The sequence below is a fragment of the Schistocerca cancellata genome, chromosome 6 (genome assembly GCF_023864275.1).
Source record: "Schistocerca cancellata isolate TAMUIC-IGC-003103 chromosome 6, iqSchCanc2.1, whole genome shotgun sequence".
Lineage (NCBI taxonomy): Eukaryota > Metazoa > Arthropoda > Insecta > Orthoptera > Acrididae > Schistocerca > Schistocerca cancellata.
The window spans coordinates 220240607-220266503 of record NC_064631.1 but is presented as its reverse complement, the minus strand read 5'-3'; the positions used below and the strand labels follow the sequence as shown (position 1 = coordinate 220266503).

The window sequence follows — 25897 nt, the reverse complement described above, 5'->3', positions numbered from 1 at the left end:
AATCTTAGGATATAACTGTTACTGATTGCTTGGAACAGGGCAGTACCATATCTAGCACCTATCTTGTTTAATTTGTGACTTGTCTGAGGTGTGAGCTGAAAAAATCAAAAGTAATCAACAGATATTCTCCTTCGGCAGCACCGTCCTATTCTGCAGCAAGGATTGGGTTCTGATTCCGTTTCTCATCCATGTTATTGCTCAAACTGAGATGGCAGTGAGTCGAAAATTGGAGTTGGTGGAAAGAAATTAGCAGAAAAAGAGGAAATGATGATGGCGACAATGATTATGTTGCAGAGTTTAACACACTGACCACAAAAATATAGGAAGCTCGATTAACCACGTGTATAGGCATAGCTGGAGGCTATGTTGAGGAATGAGATGTAATTTTTGTTCTAAACTGCTTATTTTCCTTTCTATCGCATTTATAAAACAACCCCAGAATGTGGGAGAATATGATCTCCATTATGAAGTGTACTCGAATCGATCAAAAGTATCTTCCACGTGCCATTGAAGCTACTGGAGTATGACAGGGTAACATTCTCCTGCCCCCCACCGTGTCTCACCTCCAACAATGGTTGCACAATGTTTATTCTCCGATGGTTCTGGTGAGAAACTCCTAGACAAATCCTATCGTTCGTCTATAAGCAGTATTTCAGTCTGAATATTATTGAAGCCGATTTTTGTCTTTTCTATCGATGCACCGTTGTAAGGGCTGCAGCCGTCATGCACATCACCCAGAACTGCACGTGCAGGATGCCTTGCCTTGTACAGCTCTAGGATGTCGGCAGGCCTTCACGGACCGTCAAGTCAAGAAATTCCGACAGTAATGCTCGGCTTATAGGAAGGCAGTTCATTTTTGAACCGTTCTGCGCATCTTCTTCGACGAAAATGCAACAGCCAGTAGGCTTTAGTCTTCCTCGTGACACCTTGTCGTGAAAAGCGCTGGACAGTCATGGTTCAAATGGCACTGAGCACTATGGGACTTAACTGCTGAGGTCATCAGTCCCCTAGAACTTAGAACTACTTAAACCTAACTAACCTAAGGACATCACACACATCCATGCCCGAGGCAGGATTCGAATCTGCGACCGTAGCAGTCGCGCGGTTCCAGACTGTAGCGCCTAGAACCGCTCGGTCACACCGGCCGGCGACAGTCATGAACTGACTCCTCCAGACTGGGAAGCGGCCATACTTGAATGGAGATGCATTTTTATTCATTATGGTTCACAGCAACATTTTTCAGGCTAGGCAACATGGAAGCTGCTTCTGCCCACTCTACCACCACACTTACGCAAGGCTCATCCCCTCCACGCGTCCCTGTCGCTCTCTCTCTCTCTCTCTCTCTCTCTCTCTCTCTCTGTCTGTCTCTGCATAACGGTGCTTTCTGACGTGACGCATACCGTAGTAAACATAAGCCTTTCGGTGCACAGGAAGGACTTTCATATTGCAATAACAAACAGTACATCAATTGCTACAGATTTATTTTTTCGTTAACTAGAAAGCACTAAAGCACGGAAGAAGAAAAGCATGCAGTTTATTAAAATGGAGCAGACGAGACATCCAAGTGAGTGATTCAGCCGAAGGTGATCCTGTAGCCTGTGTTGGCGCACGTGAATGTGCTGGATTTGTCGTCGTATGCGTAGCTGTAGGCATCAGGACAGAGACCTTTGAAGAAGCTCGGGTAGTTCTTTGGCCACGTGGAGGACTTGCAGGTTTGAGGCGTATTGTAGGCACCGCGGCAGCAGTACTGGTCGGTGTTGAAGGCGAGACACGCACTCTTGCAAGCTACGACGGCGCCGTTGGCCACGACCTGCAGCTCTGAGGGGCACTTGGCGTTCACGTTGGCTGTGCAAGTCGCTGGTCTGCATCGGTAGTGGTCACCGCCACCGGACGCGTCGGTGGGAGTCATCTGCAGAAGTATGAGAGCAATCCGTTATGAATGAGAATTCAAAATTTCTTTAATGTTATACTCAGCTTCACTCTGAAAGAAAAAGAAGAAGGATTAATAACGTCCCGTGGAAACTGAAATCCTTAGAGATGACACCATAGCTCGCTCTAGACAAGGGTGGAGAAACGAATCGGTCTCGGCCTCTTTGAAGTAACCATGCCAAAATTTTCTTGAAAAGATCCACGGAAACTGAAAAACTTGACTGTGCAAGGCTGGATTGTCATTTGAAGCGCACTTCTCCTTACTGCTTGTTCGATGCAGTGTGTGACATTACGAGAAGACAGCTCATGGAGCAAGAGGCTGTGGCGATACTGCTGTTGTTCTGAATGATAGAATTTAACTGAAATAATCTCAACCATCAATTACACAAAATACTGAAAATTATACACACATCAAAACATTTGACGATGCCACTATGGCTGCAGTACATTAGGACTTTGTTTTTATGAAACAGATCTGATGATGGTCATTAAAGACCGAAACCGGTGATCTGTTAACAAAAAGTTTGTGACCAGAGACGTAAATTAAAGGAAACTTATTACATCAAAAAAAGTTTTGCATCATTCCGGTTACAGAACTCCTGAAGATAGACGTTGACTGTGGACATTGTATCACAGACACAGTCCCTTTGACTGTTCAGAGGTGTCACTAAACCCGTCCAAAGATGTAAACAACCATGCATCAGCAGCACCTATTAGACGGAGGGGATCCAACAGCCGATCAGTTCCAGCCACTCAATCAGGAAAGAGGTACACGACTCGTGTTGCTTGTAGTTCAGCCATGCCTAGATGGTCAATACTGCGGTTCGATCGAGTCCGCATTGTCACTTTGTGCGAGGAAGGGCTCTCAACAAGGGAAGTGTCCAGGCTTCTCGGAGTGAAACAAAGCGATGTTGTTCGGGTATGGAGGAGATACAGAGAGACAGGAACTGTCGATGACATGCCTCGCTCAGGCCGCCCTTGGCCTACTGCTGCTGTGGATGACCGCTACCTACGGATTATGGCTCGGAGGAACCCTGACAGCAACTCCACCTTAATCTTTTCGTGCAGCCACAGGACGTCGTGTTACGACTCAAACTGTGCGCAATTGACTGCATGATGCGCAACTTCACTCTCGACGTCCATGGCAAGGTCCATCTTTGCAACCACGACACCATGCAGCGCGGTACAGATGGACCCAACAACGTGCCCAATGTACCACTCAGGATTGGCATCAAGTTCTCTTCACCGATGAGTGTCGCATATACCTTCAACCAGACAATCTGAGACATTTTTATTGGACTTGGAATAGTTTTTTAAACAGGAATTACGTGGATTAAGTTTCCATTGGACTTAGATTACACTGAGGTGACAAAAGTCATGGGATATCTCTCAGTTTTGTGTAGGACCTTCTTTTGCCTGACTTAGTGCAGCAACTCGACGTGGTATGGACTGAAAAAGTCGTTGGAAGTCCTCTACAGAAATACTGAGCCATGCTGCCTTTATAGTCGTCCATAACTGCAAAAGTGTTACTGGTGCAGGAATTTGCTTATGGACTGGCCTCTCGATTTGACTAATGAAAGGTCGATGGATTCGTGTAGGGTGATCTCGGTAGCAAGACCATTCGATCGAACCATCCAGGATGTTCTTAAAACCAATCGCGAACTGTGACGTGGCGAATTGTCATCCGTAAAAATTACATCGTTGTTGGTTGCAAGTGATCTCAAAGTATACGAACATAACCATTTCCAGTCAATGATCGGTTCACTTTGACCGGAGGACCCATTCTTTTCCGTGTAAACGAATAGCCCACACCATTATGGAGCCACCACCAGCTTGCAGAGGGCGTCGTTGACGATTGGACCCATTGCTACGTGGGGTCTGCGCCACACTCGAACCCTGCCATCAGCTCTTACCAGCTCAAATCCGGACTCATCTGAACAGGCCACAGTTTTTCAGGCGTCTAGGGTCCAATCGATATGGTCACGAGCCCAGGAGAGGTACTGCAGGCAATGTCGTAATTACCAAAGGCACTCGCGTCGGTTGTCTGTGCCACGACCTATTAACGCCAATTGCAAAGCGTACCGGATACTTTCGTCCTACGTTCCACATTGATTTCTGCAGCTATTTCAAGCAATGGTGCTTGTCCGTTAGCACTGGTAACGCTGCGCATACATCTTGGTCGTTAAATGAAGGCCGTCAGCCACTGCGACGTCCGTGGTGTGAGATAATGCCTGATGTTTGGCATTCTCAGCGCACTATTGACATTGTGGATCTCGGAATACTGAATTCCTTAACGATTTCTGAAGTTGAATGTCCCATGCGTCTAGGTCCAACTACGATTCCGCGCTCGAAGTCTGTTAAGTCCCGTCGTGCGGCCATAATAATGTCGAAAGCCTTTTTACATCTCCTAAGTACAAATAACAGTTACGCTAATGAACCACCCATTTATACCTCGTGTTGGCGATATACTGCCTTCTATGTACGTGCACATCGCTGTCCCACGACTTTTTGTCCCCTCAGCGTGTATGACTGGGAGTTTGGTGGTTCATTGCGTGCAGCATTACAAACTTTAACTTTGTGTATGGGACATGAGGCAGCTGTTGAACCGTAATCATTTTCTGCAGTTGACACTGATAGTCGTGTGGTCTTGATGGACTTGTTGCGGATGCGACGGCTGCTGTACGGAAAATGAATGTAAGATCTACACGGTAACATGCAGAGGATCGTAACTGAGAGATCACAGAAGATAATGTCTCATTACTCGCCTTGATGGTTTCTCCTTAAATCAAGTAGTCTTGCTTGTGTTATTATTAACCAACAGGGGTCCCAGTCGGGTGGAAACGTGGACAGTGGCAAACAGCCCGAACTCACCGTGATGGGAATGTTGTAGCCATCAACGAGGCTGACGTCGTAGTAGTCGTTGCCGCCCGATCCGCGTAGAGTGACTTCCAGCAGGGAGCTCGGGGGCTTGCCCCCGGCGCCGTTGCATTTCAGCACCCCTCCACAGTCGCCCGTCTGGCAGCTGCCTCGTCCGGACGCGTCGAATTTGCAGCCGGTGCGGCCCCAGATGCGGCCTTGCCAGGAGTCGTCCACGTTGACAGTCATCTGTTGGCACCCCCCGAGGGGTCAATAGCTACACTCTGACAAAAAACAAGCCGCTTATACAGTAGATCGGCTGAAAGAGAAAAGGGAGAAGTTATGGATATTCATGAATTTAATAGAATTGATATTGAAACAGTCTTGGGTAACTGCAGCGTAGTTGTGGGACAAGAACAAACGTATGTAGATAATACACTACTGGCCATTAAAATTGCTACACCAAGAAGAAATGCAGATGATAAACGGGTATTCATTGGACAAATATATTACACTAGAACTGACATGTGATCATATTTTCACGCAATTTGGGTGCATAGATCCTGAGAAATCAGTACCCAGAACAACCACCTCTGGCCGTAATAACGGCCTTGATACGCCTGGGCATTGAGTCAGTGCTTGGATGGCGTGTATAGGTACAGCTGCATGCAGCTTCAACACGATACCACGGTTCATGAAGAGAAGTGACTGGCGTATTGTGACAAGCCAGTTGCTCGGCCACCATTGACCAGACGTTTTCAATTGGTGAGAGATCTGGAGAATGTGCTGGTCAGGGCAGCAGTCGAACATTTTCTGTATCCAGAAAGGCCCGTACAGGACCTGCAACATGCGGTCGTGCATTATCCTGCTGAAATGTAGGATTTCGCAGAGATCGAATGAAGGGTAGAGCCACGGGTCGTAACAAATCTGAAATGTAACTTCCACTGTTCAACGTGCCGTCAAAGCGAACAAGAGGTGACCGAGACGTGTAACCAATGGCACCCCATACCATCACGCCGGGTGATACGCCAGTATGGCGATGACGAATACACGCTACCAATGTGCGTTCACCGCGATGTCGCCAAACTCGAACCTGGATTCATCCGAAAAAACGACGTTTTGCCATTCGTGCACCCAGGTTCGTCGTTAAGTACACCATTGCAGGCGCTCCTGTCTGTGATGCAGCGACAAGGGTAACCGCAGCCATGGTCTCCGAGCTGATAGTCCATGCTACTGCAAACGTCGTCGAACTGTTCGTGCAGATGGTTGTTATCTGCAAACGTCCCCATCTGTTGACTCAGGGATCGAGACGTGGCTGCACGATCCGTTACAGCCATGCGGATGAGATGCCTGTCATCTCGACTGCTAGTGATACGAGGCCGTTGGGATCCAGCACGGCGTTCCGTATTACCCTCCTGAACCCACCGATTCCATATTCTGCTAACAGTCATTGGATCTCGACCAACGCGAGCAGCAATGTCGCGATGCGATAAAACGCAATCGCGATAGGCTACAATCACACCTTTATCAAAGTTGGAAACGTGATGGTACGCATTTTTCCTCCTTACACAAGGCATCACAACAACGTTTCACCAGGCAACGCTGGTCAACTGCCGTTTGTGTATGAGAAATCGGTTGGAAACTTTCCTCATGTCTGCACGTGGCAGGTGTCGCCATCGGCGCCACCTTTGTGTGAGTGCTCTGAAAAGCTAATCATTTGCATATCACATCATCTTCTTCATGTCGGTTAAATTTCGCGTCTGTAGCACGTCATCTTCGTGGTGTAGCAATTTTAATGGCCAGTAGTGTATGAACTGTGGGCGAAAAGTAAGAACTTGAGAAAGAGTGAAACAACGTGGAAATTTTCTGAGGTAGTGACCAGAGTGTTTTGATGGTATTTCGGTATAGAAGTAGTGAAAAATTATAAAAAAGAAGTAATTGGAGCTTTAATTAGTGGATGTGAATGGTGGTCGAGTTCTGTGGATTGAATTACTACAAGAAATACCGAAATCAACAAACCGGTAAAAACTGAACCCTCATAGTATCACTTTTCTGTCCGTTGTCTGTCTGTCTGTCCGTCCGACTCTTCAAAACCTTTTTTCTCAGGAACGGGTAGACATACCAAGTTGAAATTTACGTCGCATAATAAGATCTATACTCATTTTACGGTGGAATAAATATGAGATTCTAAGCGAGTGCAACCAAAAGAGACTGCTATTTATGCCACATAGTCTAAATTCGCAAACTCGCTCTTCAAAACATACAGAGTACTCCCCGTTGTCCTAGAATCACGAAATTAAGCAAAAGGCAAGGCTACAACCCAAGGAAAGAATCCAAAACATGTTAATTTGTAACTATAAAACACGGAAAAATAAATAATTTGCCATTTATTATAAGACTGACCGTCTGTCCGCACGTCTTTAAAGATGCCTTTTTCTCAGGAACGTGTAGATGTGTCAAGTTGTTGAAATCTATGTCACGTACTAAGTCTTTAGTCGGTTGGCGCTGTAATATATGTAAGCTTCTAACTCAATGCAGCCAAAAGAGAGAGCTATTTATGTCACGTCACGTGTTTTGATACTTGCAAAGTCACTCACCAAAACCTTCAGGGCGCTCTCCGTTGGTCTATAATCATGACACTTTGCGAAAAGCAAGATTTCACAGTAAAATCAAAGGCGAAAATCCGGAAAGTGTTTATCTGTAATTATAACCACGAGAAAATAAATGTTTTGTCATTTGTTACCAGATTATATGTCTGTTTGTCCGTCTGTTAAGATCCCTTTTCCTCAAAAACAGATAGATCTATCAAGTTGAAATTTATGATACTGAGGTTTATAGTCCTTCTATGTCAGTGCAGTCAAAAGATATGGCCATTTGTGTCCCATATTTTTATACTCGCAAGCTCATTCATTAAAACCTAGACGTAGAATCAAGTAAGGGAAAAAAGTCAGAAAATTGGTAATTTGTAATTATATCACAGAAAAGGTATTTCTTTTGCCGCTTTTTTATCTGACTTCAGACTTGAAATTTAAACGTTCACGCAAGTCTTCGAGTCTCTGGGACCGACATCTTGCATCAATGACGATAACAGACAAAATCGTCACGATACTAGATTCTCGGAATATTTGAATTGTTTATATACATAATTTCTTATCGACCCTTCTCGCACCTGACCAGTTTTTTGTGTAGTTTTATGTTATGCAGATAAGTGTTTCGGCCGCTCGCCTATCTTCAGCGTGTGTAATACATTTAGGTCTTTGTCAATGTTACATTTTTATTCACTACATTTTGACTGCTGTAGCTGCCCGTTTTTCTCTCTGTTACGCCATATTATGCATAGCACGAACAGTTTTAGATTCGCTACATAAAAATGCGGAAAAAGAGCCACAAACTGCAGAACAATAAGCAGCTACAGTATTTAAAATGCAGTCGAGGAAACTGACGAAGATTTAAGTGTATTACGCAAGTTGAAGCTGAATGAAAGTTCGAAACACATCATTCCATAAAATAATGCCATATAATAAAGTGGCTTGTTATTATATTTCCTCAAGTAATTGAAATCTTGCAGACCATCATATAACCATGGGTAACTCAAGAACTAGTAAGTTATTGATGGTAGAAGGAGGTGTAAGAAAGCAAAGGATGGGATAGGACGTCAGCAGAGAATGTTGTTTAGAAAATAAATTAACAGAAGTACAAGAAAATAAAATAAAGATGCGCGAGAGAAATGTGTAAAGAAATTGGGAACGGTAATGTCGTAGAAAAACACAGACTTCACATAATTAAGTTCCGTTTTGGGAGACGTAAAAAACAAAGGTGATAATCTCCTCGGAGCGGACTTGAAGTTTCTGTTAATCGCATACGAAAGCGTAAACAGATGGCAGGAGAAAATTTAAGATCTGTGTGGTGGAGAGCACTATGATAGGAAGGGGGAAGAGTTTTATATTGGTGTAGAATAAATAGATAAGCCATTTTCTAAGTCATATTTTAATGGACCACTGATTATTCTGAGATTAAACAGCCAGTGGAATGTGTTGTACGTGCTACTGTCAATGGCACCACGCTATTTTTTAGCCCTTTCACGTTTGATATTGTCTTTTGTTTCGCGGATGTAGCCACCTAGCACAACTGAAAAGAGGAACGTGACGAGGTTATAAGTACCAAATCTGACATTTATCAAGAGAATGAAAAAAACAATGTATCTCTGTTTGTAAATAACTGATTTGTATCCAAAAAATTGAGAAAGTATCCTGATTCTACAGAATATTGTATCTCACCATATCACCCCAAAAAATAATGAGACAAATTAGAAAATAAATATGTTATTAAGGATGTTCTCAGCGTCATACCAAAGAGCTGTCTGGTTCTACGAGCCGCCGGCCGAAGATGCGCGTTCGGCCAGAGGGTTAGCTGCCCTCTGTAATAAAAAAAACTGAGTTAATGGGTCAACGACGAACTGAAACGGGTGTCTTGCGACGTCCGCCCCGAGCAGATACAACGAACGAAAACGAACAAAATGAGAATAAAAAAAAAAAAGTGGCCGTGCGGTTAAAGGCGCTGCAGTCTGGAACCGCAAGACCACTACGGTCGCAGGTTCGAATCCTGCCTCGGGCATTGATGTTTGTGATGTCCTTAGGTTAGTTAGGTTTAACTAGTTCTAAGTTCTAGGGGACTAATGACCTTAGCAGTTGAGTCCCATAGTGCTCCGAGCAATTTTTTTTCTACGAGCCAATTAGAAAGTTTTTATAAGCTGGTTCTTGAAAAGAAGAAAATAGCAACCAGTCACTGTTAATAATGCTATTTATTTACATAGATACCGCCGTTACTGTTTTTGAGAAGGCTAATCACGTTCATATAACATTTGTTGTTGTTTACATTATTTGTTGGCTTTTTTGCCATCAACTAATGTAAACAACAACAAATGTATTTTGGAAATTTGTGGTCAGGCCTTATGGGACCAAACTGCTGAGGTCATCGGTCCCTAAATTTACACACTACTTAATCTAACTTAAAGTAACTTAGGCTAAGGCCGACACATACACCCATGCCCGAGGGGGAATTCGAACCTCCGACAGGGGAAGCCGCGGACCGTGACAAGACGCCCAAGACCGCGCGGTTATCCCTCGCGGCAACAAATGTAATACTAATGTAAACAGCCATCTGAAAATTCAAACCGGTAACAGCACTATTTTTATGAATAATTAAGAATATTAACAGTGGCTAGTTGCTATTTCTTTCTTTTCAAGAATCATTTGTGTTTTGTACACAGGCTTGGTCTCAAAAACGTCAGTTTTTTTCAAAATAGCAGGAAGAAAGTTTCTACTACAAGTATCATTAATAAAATGGTTCGCCGGCCGCGGTGGTCTCGCTGTCCTAGGCGCGCAGTCTGGAACCGCGCGACTGCTACGGTCGCAGGTTCGAATCCTGCCTCGGGCATGGATGTGTGTGATGTCCTTAGGTTAGTTAGGTTTAAGTAGTTCTAAGTTCTAGGGGACTGATGACCACAGCTGTTAAGTCCCATAGTGCTCAGAGCCATTTGAACCATTTTTGAATAAAATGGTTCAAATGGCTCTGAGTACTATGGGACTTAACATCTGAGGTCATCAGTCCCCTAGAACTTAGAACTACTTAAACCTAACCAACCTAAGGACATCATACACATCCATGCCCATGGTAGGATTCGAACCTGCGACCGTAGCAGTCGCGCGGTTCCGGACTGAAGCGCTTCCGCCACCGGCTGTCATTAATACTGAGGCACTATATTTTATTTGCGAGTAGGTGATTGTGGTGTGCGTACTGTAAGACCATCGGTACACACACAATCAGATTGTTCTAACGAAGTAGGCGAGTGTCAGCAATATGTCTCGTGGTCTTATCGTGGCGTGTTTATCTTCTGCTGTTAGGTCAGACGATAGAAATGCCACTTGCACGCTCAGAGTAGAAGATTGACGGTGACCAACTTTAAACAGAACTTGGTTAATTTTCATACACATTTATTAAAATAATAAAAAGCATAAACCTTACTTAACCTGATTCTGGATGCTATTTACAATTGACAATCTGAAGTTCCTTTGGTCTTTGTACGTTAATCTTATTCTCACATATCTCTGATACTTGACAAAGTGTCTATACATTTATCTTCATGGCTCTGTACAGGAATATTATAATCTTATTAGGCGCAGACTGAAACTTGACTACAGACTAATGCAGACTGGCTGATTGGAGGTCTGTACATTCGTTATAATACCTCACGTGTTCAGGTATAACTGCGCGAGTGTGATCCGCGAGGAGAAAAGGTTCTACATCAGCACCAATCTCATTGGCTGCGTTACATATTAATATGCGTATCGGTGGAAGCAGAATTTGGTCCCTCTCTAAGACAGCGCCATCTCGTAGTGCAGAGACGGACGAGCGCTGCGCCTGCGCTGTTGTGCTTAGCGGGGCGCGCTCTAGTGGGAAAGTTGTGTACGCGCTGACTGCGCGGAACTATGTACACAACAGTGATAAACTCGTCACGCCCGGGTATTTGTGTATATTTTCGTGCATATTTTTGACTTATTAAAGCTTCTTTGTTTTCAGCGTTTGAAGTAGCATGACCGAGGACATGATCGAAGAGCTTGTTTGTTTCACTAAAACAGGAGATAGCCACATAGAGCTGGCTGTGCCAAAAGCGACTGACACTAAGGTCCATGCCCGCAACACGAAGCGTGTGATCCTGTGCTCTGTTTACGGCTATGGCCTAAGCGCTTAAAACGATATGCAAACTGTTAGGAATAAGTGGGATTCGAGGCATAAAAATTCGCTCGCCTTTACCACTTCCCATCAAAATTTTCACTTCTATGGTGTTACGTTGGAGAAAAGTAACTTTAAGCCTCTGTTAGTGAAGGGTTCTGTGGAGCGAGATAATGCATGACGCTCTCGTCAAAGTTATGTTGAGCCTCACTTACGGAGGGAGTTACCAAAGAGCGAGTTAAAGCCAGATGTTCTCGAGCCGCAGCAAGTCTCACCTCTCGATTCTCATTGGATTCTAGACACTGCATAGTCCTCAGTCTTTTAGGTGAGCTGGTATATTCAGACGGTTCAACTATTTGCTAGTTATTTTTATTTGTAAGCGAAACGAAATCAAATTGTAATGAGTAGGCACCCAAATCACAAAGCAAACTTAATAAATACATTTTCCTGGCCAAAAACATAAATAAAACTTATCGAAAGAAAAGCGAATCAGTAAATCCGTATATTCTAGCAAAGTAAATTCAATGTTAGTCTGTACTTGTAAAGATAAGATTGCGGTGCTTATTTTTGTTACTGACGTAAACTACCGAAGATACATCTCTGAGTTAGCCGGCCGAAGTGGCCGCGCGGTTCTGGCGCTGCAGTCTGGAACCGCGAGACCGCTACGGTCGCAGGTTCGAATCCTGCCTCGGGCATGGATGTGTGTGATGTCCTTAGGTTAGTTAGGTTTAACTAGTTCTAAGTTCTAGGGGACTAATGACCTCAGCAGTTGAGTCCCATAGTGCTCAGAGCCATTTGAACCATCTCTGAGTTAAAAAAGTTAACAGTGCCAGCCATTGGTTCTTCTGTGTACTACGAAACAGCGACATCTGCTGCTTCTTTGGTTTACTACGCCGTGATGATTAAACATCTGAAATACTAAACTGAGCAGATGATTTCACAAACAACTTTAAATAACGTTATTTTTTTCCGTGATCCGATTTTGATGAAATACATTGACCCAAGCAACGCTCAAGTTAACACGTTTGTTTGCGTGGCCATCTTCCGCAGCAGCTGGTAACATCTGTTACTATAGATTATCCGTCTTGTGCTGATTGCAATCTAATTGCAAAGAATTACACCAGATGCGTTTCGCTTTTATTTATAAAGCATTTTCCGTGGTTATTCTGTAAATTCCGAGATATATATATATATATATATATATATAAATTTTTGATTGTTTTAGGTTCATAACAGCTTTTTCTTTATAAAGTTGGGCAGCGAGTTTTTTACGGTGTTTCTTTACGTGTTTTGCTCCATACTTATGAACCATGTAGAACAGCTCATAGTTAACGAAGTAGTGCCATATAGGAACAACATCCTATACTGGATTAGATATATGGATGAAATCTTATGCCTGATACATGAACCAAACAATAAAATTGACCAGATACACACAGACATAAATTCTATTCATGAACTTTATTAAATTTTACAATAGAGAAAGAGCAAAATATACAGTAAAATTTTCTGGGACATCACCATAATGATTCAAAACAACCAACACATATTTGACATATACCAAAACCGACAACAACAGACACAGTTATACATGAGACATCACAACATTCCATCTCTCAAAAGCAGGCAGCACTTAGATACATGCTCCACAGACTAAACACAGTACATCTACATCTACATTTATACTCCGCAAGCCACCCAACGGTGTGTGGCGGAGGGCACTTTACGTGCCACTGACATTACCTCCCTTTCCTGTTCCAGTCGCGTATGGTTCGCGGGAAGAACGACTGTCTGAAAGCCTCAGTGCGCGCTCTAATCTCTCTAATTTTACATTCGTGATCTCCTCTGGAGGTATAAGTAGGGGGAAGCAATATATTCGATACCTCATCCAGAAACGCACCCTCTCAAAAGCTGGACAGCAAGCTACACTGCGATGCAGAGCGCCTCTCTTGCAGAGTCTGCCACTTGAGTTTGTTAAACATCTCCGTAACGCTATCACGCTTACCAAATAACCCTGTGACGAAACGCGCCGCTCTCCTTTGGATCTTCACTATCTCCTCCGTCAACCCGATCTGGTACGGATCCCACACTGATGAGCAATACTCAAGTATAGGTCGAACGAGTGTTTTGTAAGCCACCTCCTTTGTTGATGGACTACATTTTCTAAGGACTCTCCCAATGAATCTCAACCTGGTACCCGCCTTACCAACAATTAATTTTATATGATCATTCCACTTCAAATCGTTCCGCACGCATACTCCCAGATATTTTACAGAAGTAACTGCTACCAGTGTTTGTTCCTCTATCATATAATCATACATAAAGGATCCTTCTTTCTATGTATTCGCAATACATTACATTTGTCTATGTTAAGGGTCAGTTGCCACTCTCTGCACCAAGTGCCTATCCGCTGCAGATCTTCCTGCATTTCGCTACAATTTTCTAATGCTGCAACTTCTCTGTATACTAGAGCATCATCCGCGAAAAGCCGCATGGAACTTCCGACACTATCTACTAGGTCATTTATATATATTGCGAAAAGCAATGGTCCCATAAGACTCCCCTGTGGCACGCCAGAGGTTACTTTAACGTCTGTAGACGTCTCTCCGTTGATAACAACATGCTGTGTTCTGTTTGCTAAAAACTCTTCAATCCAGCCACACAGCTGGTCTGATATTCCGTAGGCTCTTACTTTGTTTATCAGGCGACAGTGCGGAACTGTATCGAACGCCTTCCGGAAGTCAAGAAAAATAGCATCTACCTGGGAGCCTGTATCTAATATTTTCTGAGTCTCATGAACAAATAAAGCGAATTGGGTCTCACACGATCTCTGTTTCCGGAATCCATGTTGATTCCTACATAGTAGATTTTGAGTTTCCAAAAACGACATGATACTCGAGCAAAAAACATGTTCTAAAATTCTACAACAGATCGACGTCAGAGATATAGGTCTATAGTTTTGCGCATCTGCTCGACGACCCTTCTTGAAGACGACTACCTGTGCTCTTTTCCAATCATTTGGAACCTTCCGTTCCTCTAGAGACTTGGGGTACACGGCTGTTATTAGGGGGGGCAAGTTCTTTCGCGTACTCTGTGTAGAATCGAATTGGTATCCCGTCAGGTCCAGTGGACTTTCCTCTGTTGAGTGATTCCAGTTGCTTTTCTATTCCTTGGACACTTATTTCGATGTCAGCCATTTTTTCGTTTGTGCGAGGATTTAGAGAAGGAACTGCAGTGCAGTCTTCCTCTGTGAAACAGCTTTGGAAAAAGGTGTTTAGTATTTCAGCTTTACGCGTATCGTCCTCTGTTTCAGTGCCATCATCTTCCCAGAGTGTCTGGATATGCTGTTTCGACCCACTCACTGATTTAACGTAAGACCAGAACTTCCTAGGGTTTTCTGTCAAGTCGGTACATAGAATTTTACTTTCGAATTCACTGAACGCTTCACGCATAGCCCTGCTTACGCTAACTTTGACATCATGTAGCTTCTGTTTATCTGAGAGGTTTTGGCTGCGTTTAAACTTGGAGTGAAGCTCTCTTTGCTTTCGCAGTAGTTTTCTAACTTTGTTGTTGTACCACGGTGGGTTTTTCCCGTCCCTGACAGTTTTACTCGGCACGTACCTGTCTAAAACGCATTTTACGATTGCCTTGAACTTTTCCCATAAACACTCAACATTGTCAGTGTCGGAACAGAAATTTTCGTTTTGATCTGTTAGGTGGTCTGAAATCTGCCTTCTATTACTCTTGCTAAACAGATAAACCTTCCTCCCTTTTTTTATATTCCTATTAACTTCCATATTCAGGGATGCTGCAACGGCCTTATGATCACTGATTCCATGTTCTGCACTTACAGAGTCGAAAAGTTCGGGTCTGTTTGTTATCAGTAGGTCCAAGATGTTATCTCCACGAGTCGGTTCTCTGTTAGATACAAGCAATTACAAAAAAGAAATGAATACAGTAATAGAAATAGCCACAAGCAATGGATCAAAGAGAACTTAGTAACAAAGCTGAACAAGAAAATCAACAAACAGAAAAGAACAAACAACCAGCTGTCACAAACACAAGGAAAAAAATCACACACAAACAAATACACTAAATACAAGAATACGAACAACACGAAGTGTGAAAGAAACAGAAAATAAAAGATGGTGCACAATGCCATACCATCACAAATACACACAGAGAATATCCAACATTTTGAAAAAACAAGGCATACAAATAGCACAGCAAACCAACAACTTAATTCAGAAATACTTTCCAAGAACGATAGGAATAACTGATCTGTATCAGAAATCAGGAATATATCAACTAAATGCAATACATGTGATGCAAGATACATAGGTCAAACCAGGAGGCCATTTGAAATCAGATACAAAGAACATGTAAGAGCTTGCAAGTATAGGACAAATCATTCAACTTTGCAGAACACTTACACCAACACCAGCATAAAATTACAACCAGAGGCACAGACATGTGAATCATAAGAACCAACAACAAAAAATACCTCCTCACCTTACAAGAAAACTATCACATTCAAAAAACCATAATAGAAAAGAAACAGCTCATAAATGATCAGATCAACTTGGCAAACCGCACGTTCTTTAAACCGACTGACCTCTTAATATAACATTAAATGTACACATATAACCACAAGCTCCATTTACCACTACCATCTTCTCCCAGATTCTGTCCTATAATCACTGTCCAAGCCTATCCCTATATCCCCTCCTCCCCCAACCCCTGCAAAAGAAAGAGACCACCTCCACTCCACTCTCGTCTCTACCTACATACAAGGCAACTTCTCTAACTCCCACTCTCTCCCTAACGCCCCCGCCCCTCCCCCTCTCTCTCTCTCTCTCACACACACACACACACACACACACACACACACACACACACACACACACACTCAGAATCGTTTCACAAATTAGCAACACTCACAACGTGAACGGAAACAAACGAACAGACATAAACACTGTGGCAGTGCAAAATGAAAAAAACAGTTTAAGAAAGTGAATTTTAAATAGTGCAGAATGCCAAAAAGTGCCAAGTGCAGACGTGAAATGAAGCCTTTCGACACCAACCGCTGCTAGCGAGAAGGGAGGGAGCAAAGTAAGTCGCCGACCAACTTTGTAAAGAAAACGCTGTTTTGAACCTAAAACAATGAAAAATGTACAAATGTATGTATGCAATTTACAGAATAACCACTAAAGATGCATTATAAATAAAAACGAAACTTGTCTGGTGTAATTCTTTGTAATTACATTGCAGTCAGCACAAGACGGATAACCTATAGCAACAAACGCTCAAGTTATTACCTGTGAAAAGCCCATTAAAATTCGCCTAGTAGTTTCGGATATTAGCGTGTTCAGATAGACGGAAACAGCGATTTTACATTTTTATTATTATTATAGATAAGACAGGTACAAAAATACATTAGGTTTTTAACAAGTAGAACTGTAGTGAACAAAAACCACTTCTCGTATATTTTAAATTTTGAAAATCCAGAGGAAAGCACAGCTTGGCATGAGGACTATGCGCCATCTCATGACGCGTGTTTCAAAGACTTTCTCCGTGCTTTCGCCCCTGGATCAAGTCTAGGGACATGTGACAGAGTACCGAATAGAGAACAGCACTGAAAACGCGTTTTTTGAAAAAGAAAGACGGAACTTCAATTGTGTCTATAGCTCTAAAATGAAATACATGAATACTAGTCCTTCCTATGTTAGGATTTCCAACTTGTTCACAACCGCTCCACTGAATTACGGACACCATTTTCGCTTCGGACATTCTTTTTTCATTCCTGTTAGTGGTAGAGGGAGTACGGGAAGAATAGAGAGGCTTTCTGGTCCCTTCATGAGGTCACGACTCTTACGACACTATCCTCACGATAGGACAGTATTACCACAATAATCTTACGTTTCTATATTTTTGCGGTTACACGGTACTTTGCTTGTTACGTGGCGAATAGTTTCGGCGAAGAGGATTCTGATGATCTGATGAGGCTGCTGTTGCTTGGGTAATAACGTTGCACTTTCCCCCTTCTCTTCAGGGCAGATAATGGTATTGAAATAACTATTATGATATAGACACAGTAGAAGGAACAAGTATTAGTAATTTACGTTTTCGTTGAAGCAGTGGGTTTTCTTATTGAAATTTCAAAGCTACAGGCAGCAAAAGAAGTATTAAGTGCTGAAGGTTGCACTGTATTGAATGATGTTTAGTTCCCATCATTATATAAAATGTGGTGCCAGCACTGGGCGTCAATGCAGAAGCCAACAACAGGACCTTTTTGGGTCCACGCTACTGTTCAAAACTGGGGTGTCGCGGGATGCTGAAACCTACCAGGCGGTAGGGAGGAGATCGACAGACCGCACGACTACTGTTACAGGCACATGATGGATGGGTCATCAAGGGTCATCGTAGGATTGAGAGTGGAACTGAGGACACTCCAGCAGCCAGCGCGAGATCACTTTGTATCGGGCAAGAAGTGCTCCTGTTCGCTGGCAACCCGCCATGGTGCCTGGGTCGCTGGTATCTCCTGGGCGTGCAGAGCTGAATGGAGTCCAACAGGTAGCTGTATGAGCAATAGCTGAGACTGGTGCAGAAGAACTCTAATAATGTTTTACTAGCGTCGAAGACGCTTCACAGGTTCCCTACAGCTATGGTGACTTCACACAGACGTGTCTTTTCTCGGCCCATCTGTAAATTGGTGCTAGAAGTGCGCACTTCAACGCTAATATCAGAGGATTTGGCATCAGGAGTGATCGACTCCAACGCCTCGAAGTCGGAGTCAGTGCTCTGCACCTACGATGTTGACACGTCACAGCGTAACCACAATGCAGTAAGTACAAAAGACATTTTTCTCTTTCTTTGGTTGTGATATTGATGGGTATGCTACGTCCAAAGTATCTTTTGTGAAACCTACAGAACATGTAGATTTATCAGAATTCAGATGATACTATATTTGGTACCGGTGGAATGTACTACTCGTACTTCAGCAGATCATGGGGAACCGTGCACTAATGTCATACCAGTAGATTTTTCTACTTGTAGGCGGTATGGTCACGCAGCACGTGAGTGCAGTGAATGTCGATGGGCGATGATCAGGCAAAAGAAGTATCTGAGTCTACCCTACTTCGTATGTTGTATTTTCCTTACCTGGCATGTGTTGCTCTGTGTGGAACACGTATTTACAGTATAAATAAGTAAATTCCACAAAAATTCTAGCCAGAAGGTCAGCTACTACTAATGATAGTATAATCGCTCTGATGGAGCAAGTGTCACAATTATTAGAGGAAAACACTCAACAGAAGTTATACTATGATGAACTGATGGCTCAGTTAGAACCTTTGAAGGCTGAGTGAGAGCCACAGTCGGGTTTGAATGAATTTAAGTCGTCAGTAGTAATGCCAAATTTTCGGCAAATTCCTTAGTTGCTAATCTAATCACACCCTTCTCCTGCAAAACAACAGAGGACGTAACGGTATTCCTTAATAGCAACTGGTCAAATGAAACTACCTTCGTATGGACAGTTTACGTCTTACGGGTGAAGCCAAGACACACGCGATGCAACACGAAACGCCGAGGAAGGAAAGTAAATTTGAACAATTAGCAGATTTGCGTCAGAGATACCGTAGGCAGGATAGCGCTGGATCTTTTTAGAGAGAAGCTGTATGGGTTGATACAGAAGGCAAATCAGACTGTGGAGATTTTTTCTCCACAGAATCCGGAATGTAAACGTTCAGACATATGAACTGACACGGGATCCAGAAATAGAGCATGTCGTACTAAGGGAGGCGGGAAACAGAGCTCTCCATGTGTTTTTGCTACGAAGTCCTGCGAAGTTTCCGCGAAGAGTACGAATGGAAAATCTGCGGATTTGGCTATAGCACTACGTGTTGCCACACATTTGTTGGAAATACACTCCTGGAAATTGAAATAAGAACACCGTGAATTCATTGTCCCAGGAAGGGGAAACTTTATTGACACATTCCTGGGGTCAGATACATCACATGATCACACTGACAGAACCACAGGCACATAGACACAGGCAACAGAGCATGCACAATGTCGGCACTAGTACAGTGTATATCCACCTTTCGCAGCAATGCAGGCTGCTATTCTCCCATGGAGACGATCGTAGAGATGCTGGATGTAGTCCTGTGGAACGGCTTGCCATGCCATTTCCACCTGGCGCCTCAGTTGGACCAGCGTTCGTGCTGGACGTGCAGACCGCGTGAGACGACGCTTCATCCAGTCCCAAACATGCTCAATGGGGGACAGATCCGGAGATCTTGCTGGCCAGGGTAGTTGACTTACACCTTCTAGAGCACGTTGGGTGGCACGGGATACATGCGGACGTGCAATGTCCTGTTGGAACAGCAAGTTCCCTTGCCGGTCTAGGAATGGTAGAACGATGGGTTCGATGACGGTTTGGATGTACCGTGCACTATTCAGTGTCCCCTCGACTATCACCAGTGGTGTACGGCCAGTGTAGGAGATCGCTCCCCACACCATGATGCCGGGTGTTGGCCCTGTGTGCCTCGGTCGTATGCAGTCCTGATTGTGGCGCTCACCTGCACAACGCCAAACACGCATACGACCATCATTGGCACCAAGGCAGAAGCGACTCTCATCGCTGAAGACGACACGTCTCCATTCGTCCCTCCATTCACGCCTGTCGCGACACCACTGGAGGCGGGCTGCACGATGTTGGGGCGTGAGCGGAAGACGGCCTAACGGTGTGCGGGACCGTAGCCCAGCTTCATGGAGACGGTTGCGAATGGTCCTCGCTGATACCCCAGGAGCAACAGTGTCCCTAATTTGCTGGGAAGTGGCGGTGCGGTCCCCTACGGCACTGCGTAGGATCCTACGGTCTTGGCGTGCATCCATACGTCGCTGCGGTCCGGTCCCAGGTCGACGGGCACGTGCACCTTCCGCCGACCACTGGCGACAACATCGATGTACTGTGGAGACCTCACGCCCCACGTGTTGAGCAATTCGGCGGTACGTCCACCCGGCCTCCCGCATGCCCACTCTACGCCCTCGCTCAAAGTCCGTCAACTGCACATACGGTTCACGTCCACGCTGTCGCGGCATGCTACCAGTGTTAAAGACTGCGATGGAGCTCCGTATGCCACGGCAAACTGGCTGACACTGACGGCGGCGGTGCACAAATGCTGCGCAGCTAGCGCCATTCGACGGCCAACACCGCGGTTCTTGGTGTGTCCGCTGTGCCGTGCGTGTGATCATTGCTTGTACAGCCCTCTCGCAGTGTCCGGAGCAAGTATGGTGGGTCTGACACACCGGTGTCAATGTGTTCTTTTTTCCATTTCCAGGAGTGTAAATGTTGCTACACGAGTACGTAATGATAAGGGAATTTTTGCTTCCGAAAAGAATTGTTATTGTTGTGGGAAGGTGCAGTATAATCATCCGCAATGTTACAGATGTGAGAGTTTTGGCCACGAGTCAAACGAGTGTGGGAATTGAACGCAGGATAACGGAATTAAGCAAAGTAAAACGTTAAACATAAATGGCAATGTGTCGTCCATCGGAAAACACGCCCAGGGAGTCGGAATACTCCAGACACTAACGCAGAGACAGACTGCTGTTTGATGGGCGTTGTAAATGGTAAAAAAAGTAAACTTTTAGTCGATAAAGGCGCACATGTATCTGTGACTGGTGTAGACCCTGTGGGTAGGAGAAGGCTAGGGACTACAAGGTATAAATTAGATGGAGTGGAAACTAATGATTTGATGTCATTGTGTACAACACAGCTCAGTTTCACACAACTGTCCATTAAAATTACTACACCACGAAGATGACGTGCTACAGACGCGAAATTTAACCGACAGGAAGAAGATGCTGTGATATGCAAATGATTACATTTTCAGAGCATTCACACAAGGTTGGCGTTGGTGGCGACACCTACAACGTGCTGACATGAGGAAAGTTTCCAACCGATTTCTCATACACAAACAGCAATTGACCGGCGTTGCCTGGTGAAACGTTGTTGTGATGCCTCGTGCAAGGAGGAGAAATGCGTACCATCACGTTTCCGAGTTTGATAAAGGTCGGATTGTAGCCTATCGCGATTGCGCTTTATCGTATCGCGACATTGCTGCTCGCGTTGGTCGAGATTCAATGACTGTTAGCAGACTATCGAATCTGTGGGTTCAGGAGGGTAATATGGAACGCCGTGCTGGATCCCAACTGCCTCGTATCAGTAGCAGTCAAGATGACAGGCATCTTATCCGCATGGCTGTAACGTATCGTGCAGCCACGTCTCGATCCCTGAGTCAACAGATGGAGACATTTGCAAGACAACAACCATCTGCACGAACAGTTCGACGACGTTTGCAGCAGCATGGACTATCAGCTCGGAGACCATGGCTGCGGTTACCCTTGACACTGCATCACAGACAGGAGCGCCTGCGATGGTGTACTCAACGACGAACCTGGATGCACAAATGGCAAAACGTCGTTTTTTCGGATGATCCATGTTCTGTTTACAGCATCATGATGGTCGCATCCGTGTTTGGAGACATCGCGGTGAACGCAAATTGGAAGCGTGTATTCGTCATCGACATACTGGCGTATCACCCGGCGTGATGGTATGGGGTCCCATTGGTTACACGTCTCGGTCACCTCTTGTTCGCATTGACAGCACTTTGAACAGTGGACGTTACATTTCAGATGTGTTACGACACGTGGCTCTACCCTAAATTCGATCCCTGCGAAACCCTACATTTCAGCAAGGTAATGCACGACCGCATGTTGCAGGTCCTGTAAGGGCCTTTGTGGATACAGAAAATGTTCGACTGCTGCCCTGGCCAGCACATTCTCCAGATCTCTCACCAATTGAAAACGTCTGGTCAATGGTGGCCGAGCAACAGGCTTGTCACAATACGCCAGTCACTACTCTTGATGAACTGTGGTATCGTGTTGAAGCTGCAAGGGCACCTGTACCTGTACACGCCATCCAAGCTCTGTTTGACTCAATGCCCAGGCGTATCAAGGCCGTTATTACGGCTAGAGGTGTCTGTTCTGGGTACTGGTTTCTCAGGATCTATGCACCCAAATTGCGTGAAAATGTAATCACATGTCAGTTATAGTATAATATATTTGTCCAATGAATACCCCTTTATCATCTGCATTTCTTCTTGGTGTAGCAATTTTAATGGCCAGTAATGTAGATTTGGAACTATGGACATTCGTGAGCCTATGGAATTGTTGCGAACTGTGGAGCAAGGGTGTTCCACAAGTCTGGGACCTGACTTTCTGGAAACGCATCATGCAAAAGTTAATATTGCACGACGCACAGTTGAACGTGGGGGGAACGTGTTTCCCGTGAGTGCGACAGCTATAAATATTTCAATGTTTCACGGTACACTGATTGCTAAGATGTCACCAACTGAACTGCATACACGTACATTAACGATAATTACGCATAAAAAAGTACGTCGCTGGTACAGGGAAGTTGGTTTGGGTGTCTGCAGACGCCGATGTTATGAGTGGTTGAGCCTCTGCACGAAGCATTAGAAGAAATAAATTGTTATACACGAAGAAGCGTTGCAAGCATAGCCGCCGTCATGCGAAACTGATGACCGGGATAAGCTTTGCTAAGTTGGGACAGATGAAGTGAATCTCACCGAAGGATTTGTAATAGCAAGTTTAGAGATACTCGAGGATGAGGATATGTATTTCGAGAACGAGGTAATCGAAGCATCAAACAAACAATCAACATATCTGCACTATGTGCCAAGGTTTGGCACTTAAAAGACATTGAATGGGAAACCATGGAAGCTTTATTGTTAGGATATTCAAATTTATTCAGTTCAGACGGTCCACTACCAGCAACTTTTATCACACAGCACCGCATACCAGCAGGCGATAATCTACCAGTCTATAGGAAACCATACGGAATAGCCAAACTCCTACTCCCATTAGGAGACGAATTTATAGATCAACAATTACATGTCACCCCAGGAGCCAGCGCGAGATCGCTTTGTGCAGGGCAACGGCTGCTTATGTCCGCCAGCAATCCGCTGCGGCACCAGGGTCGTTTACGTGTTCTCCTGGGCGTGAAACCATCGAGTTGACTGGACAGACGTCAGCTGGAATCCAACACACAGCTGAATCAGCTACAGCTGAGGTGGTCGTGAAGAAAGACGGTATATAAACATTATGAATAACTGTTTGAAATCTAGTAATGTTTTACTAGCGTCGAAGACGCTTCATAGGTTCATCCTTTTATGGACCCTTCTGGACTGATTACTTTCTTCTTTTGTAAGAAGTGAAGAGTCAATCTATCCTTTACCCAACCTCAGTTAATTGGTGCCGTACTTGTTATACTAGAAGGATATTTGTGTTACTCGGATTAGGAACATACGCTGAGGTAACATCTTAGGTATCCGTGCATCCAGTGATGTTCCACAAATGCAATACTGACCGTGGTACCAGCAGCCATCTCCCATCCGCCACCGTTGATGCTCTGATGTCCTGGATTGCCCAGGCTGCCCACCCATATAGTTTCTCCACGTTTATTTTGGAACTGAAACGTTCTTCCTTCACTCAAGGAAGCGACGGCCAACGCTAACAGTGAATATGCCAGTGTGATCATCTGGAACATAAAGGAACCCAAATAAACAAGATGAAGACAGCTGAACGTGTTCTCACAGATGAAACTCGTTTTAGAGATGCATTGGTGATGATTGACACTAAGATAATGCTGTTGGCCCTGCATCAATCATGAAAATAAAAATGAAAAAAAGGTAAACTTGAGGCACTGGCTGACTATATGATCACGATAAACCAGTACAGTACGGCTATGACTTGCAGAACGGGCGTGATTTCTAGATTTTTCACACCTGGGTTCCCGGGTTCGATTCCCGGCGAGGTGAGGGATTTTCTCTGCCTCGTGATGACTGGGTGTTGTGTGATGTCCTTAGGTTAGTTAGGTTTAAGTAGTTCTAAGTTCTGGGGGACTGATGACCATAGATGTTAAGTCCCATAGTGCTCAGAGCCACCATTCTAGATTTTGGTTCTGCTCCGCTAGAATAAAAATGTCCACTCGCTGCGAGATGTGTTATAAATGGTCCAACGATGAAGCGTTTCCCATGAAATAAAGACGTGTATTAGATTACTGACACTTTACACAACTTCATTCGGTCAGGCAGGTTGGAGTTAGCTTATCAAGCTACATTTTACAATTCAATGCGAATATTGATTAGATTCACGACTCACCATGTAATATCTGTTTACTTTCGTTACCAGAAGACAATCGGTAAACACGAGATTCAAACTGGAAGACTTGTTTTGTTGAGGCACTGAATTCATATGACAAATAATCAGGCAAGTTCGTAGTTCTCATCACTGAAGTTTTTCCTCGGTGATTGCCGGAAGGTATATTTTGGACTTTCCAAACGGTCTGACCATCTAGTTTCTGTCCATGCTGTCGTAACTCAGACTCGAAAACAGGGAATTGAGGCAGACTCGAGAACAGGGAACTGAGGACTGTGTGCAAGCAAGGATTTCAGAAAATCTAATAATCATGGATAGAAGTTTCAGTTGAACCGAGTACTAGGATAAACAGTCAAACTATGTCCACTACAATATAATCCGTCAGTATTTCCTATCTCCTTCTTCAGCACATGGGAAAAATCTTAGAATATCTCATGCAGGTCCTCCTACGAACATTCATCAACGAAAAAAATACAGATTTCAATAAACCACATTATTCCCCACTCTTCTGGCTACAAAATCCTATTTTACAACGTACAAGGGTTGTTCCGAAAGTAATGCCTCTTCATGAAAACTACAGGAGATACATAAATCACAACAGTACAGCTAAATACAGCAATATTTCATCTACATGCTGCCATTTTTGCACGTAATCACCACTGTTCGTTATGCACTTTCGCCAACGATGAAACAGAGCCTGCATGCCGCGCTTGTAAAAATTTGCACCATGTGAAGCTTTGAATACAGTATCCGAGTCTTGAAAATGATCGCCACGTAGTCGATCTTTCGGGTGTCCAAAAATGTGAAAGTCTGAAGACGCTAAATCGGGACTGTATGGTGGATGTGGTAAGACAGTACAGCTGAATTTTGCACTGAGTTGCGTGATCGCAAAATCGGTGTGGGGCCTGGTGTTATCACGTTGCAGACTAAAACTGGTCTTCTTCTCTGGCCTTACCCTGGAAATTCGGGCTTTCATCTTAATCAGTGCCGTCTTGTAGGGTGCTGAATTGACAGATTCCCCAGGCTCCCGGACATCCAAAAGAACCACATCCTGGCTATCCCAGAAGACTGTGCACATCACTTTGCTTACAGACGGCTGGGTCTTGAATTTCTTCTTTGACGGAGAATTCGCATG

General features: G+C 44.2%; 1 protein-coding gene across 1 annotated transcript; it reads right to left on the bottom strand.

Moving 5' to 3' along the window:
• Window positions 1-1573: 1573 nt before the first annotated feature.
• On the bottom strand, window positions 1574-24142 carry LOC126088111 (uncharacterized). Its single transcript, XM_049906207.1, has 3 exons — window positions 23972-24142; window positions 4801-5034; window positions 1574-1909 (listed from the first exon to the last, which is right to left on the bottom strand). Exons 1-3 carry the CDS (start codon window positions 24140-24142, stop codon window positions 1574-1576), a joined length of 741 nt encoding a protein of 246 aa, XP_049762164.1.
• Between the last annotated feature and the right edge of the window lie 1755 nt (window positions 24143-25897).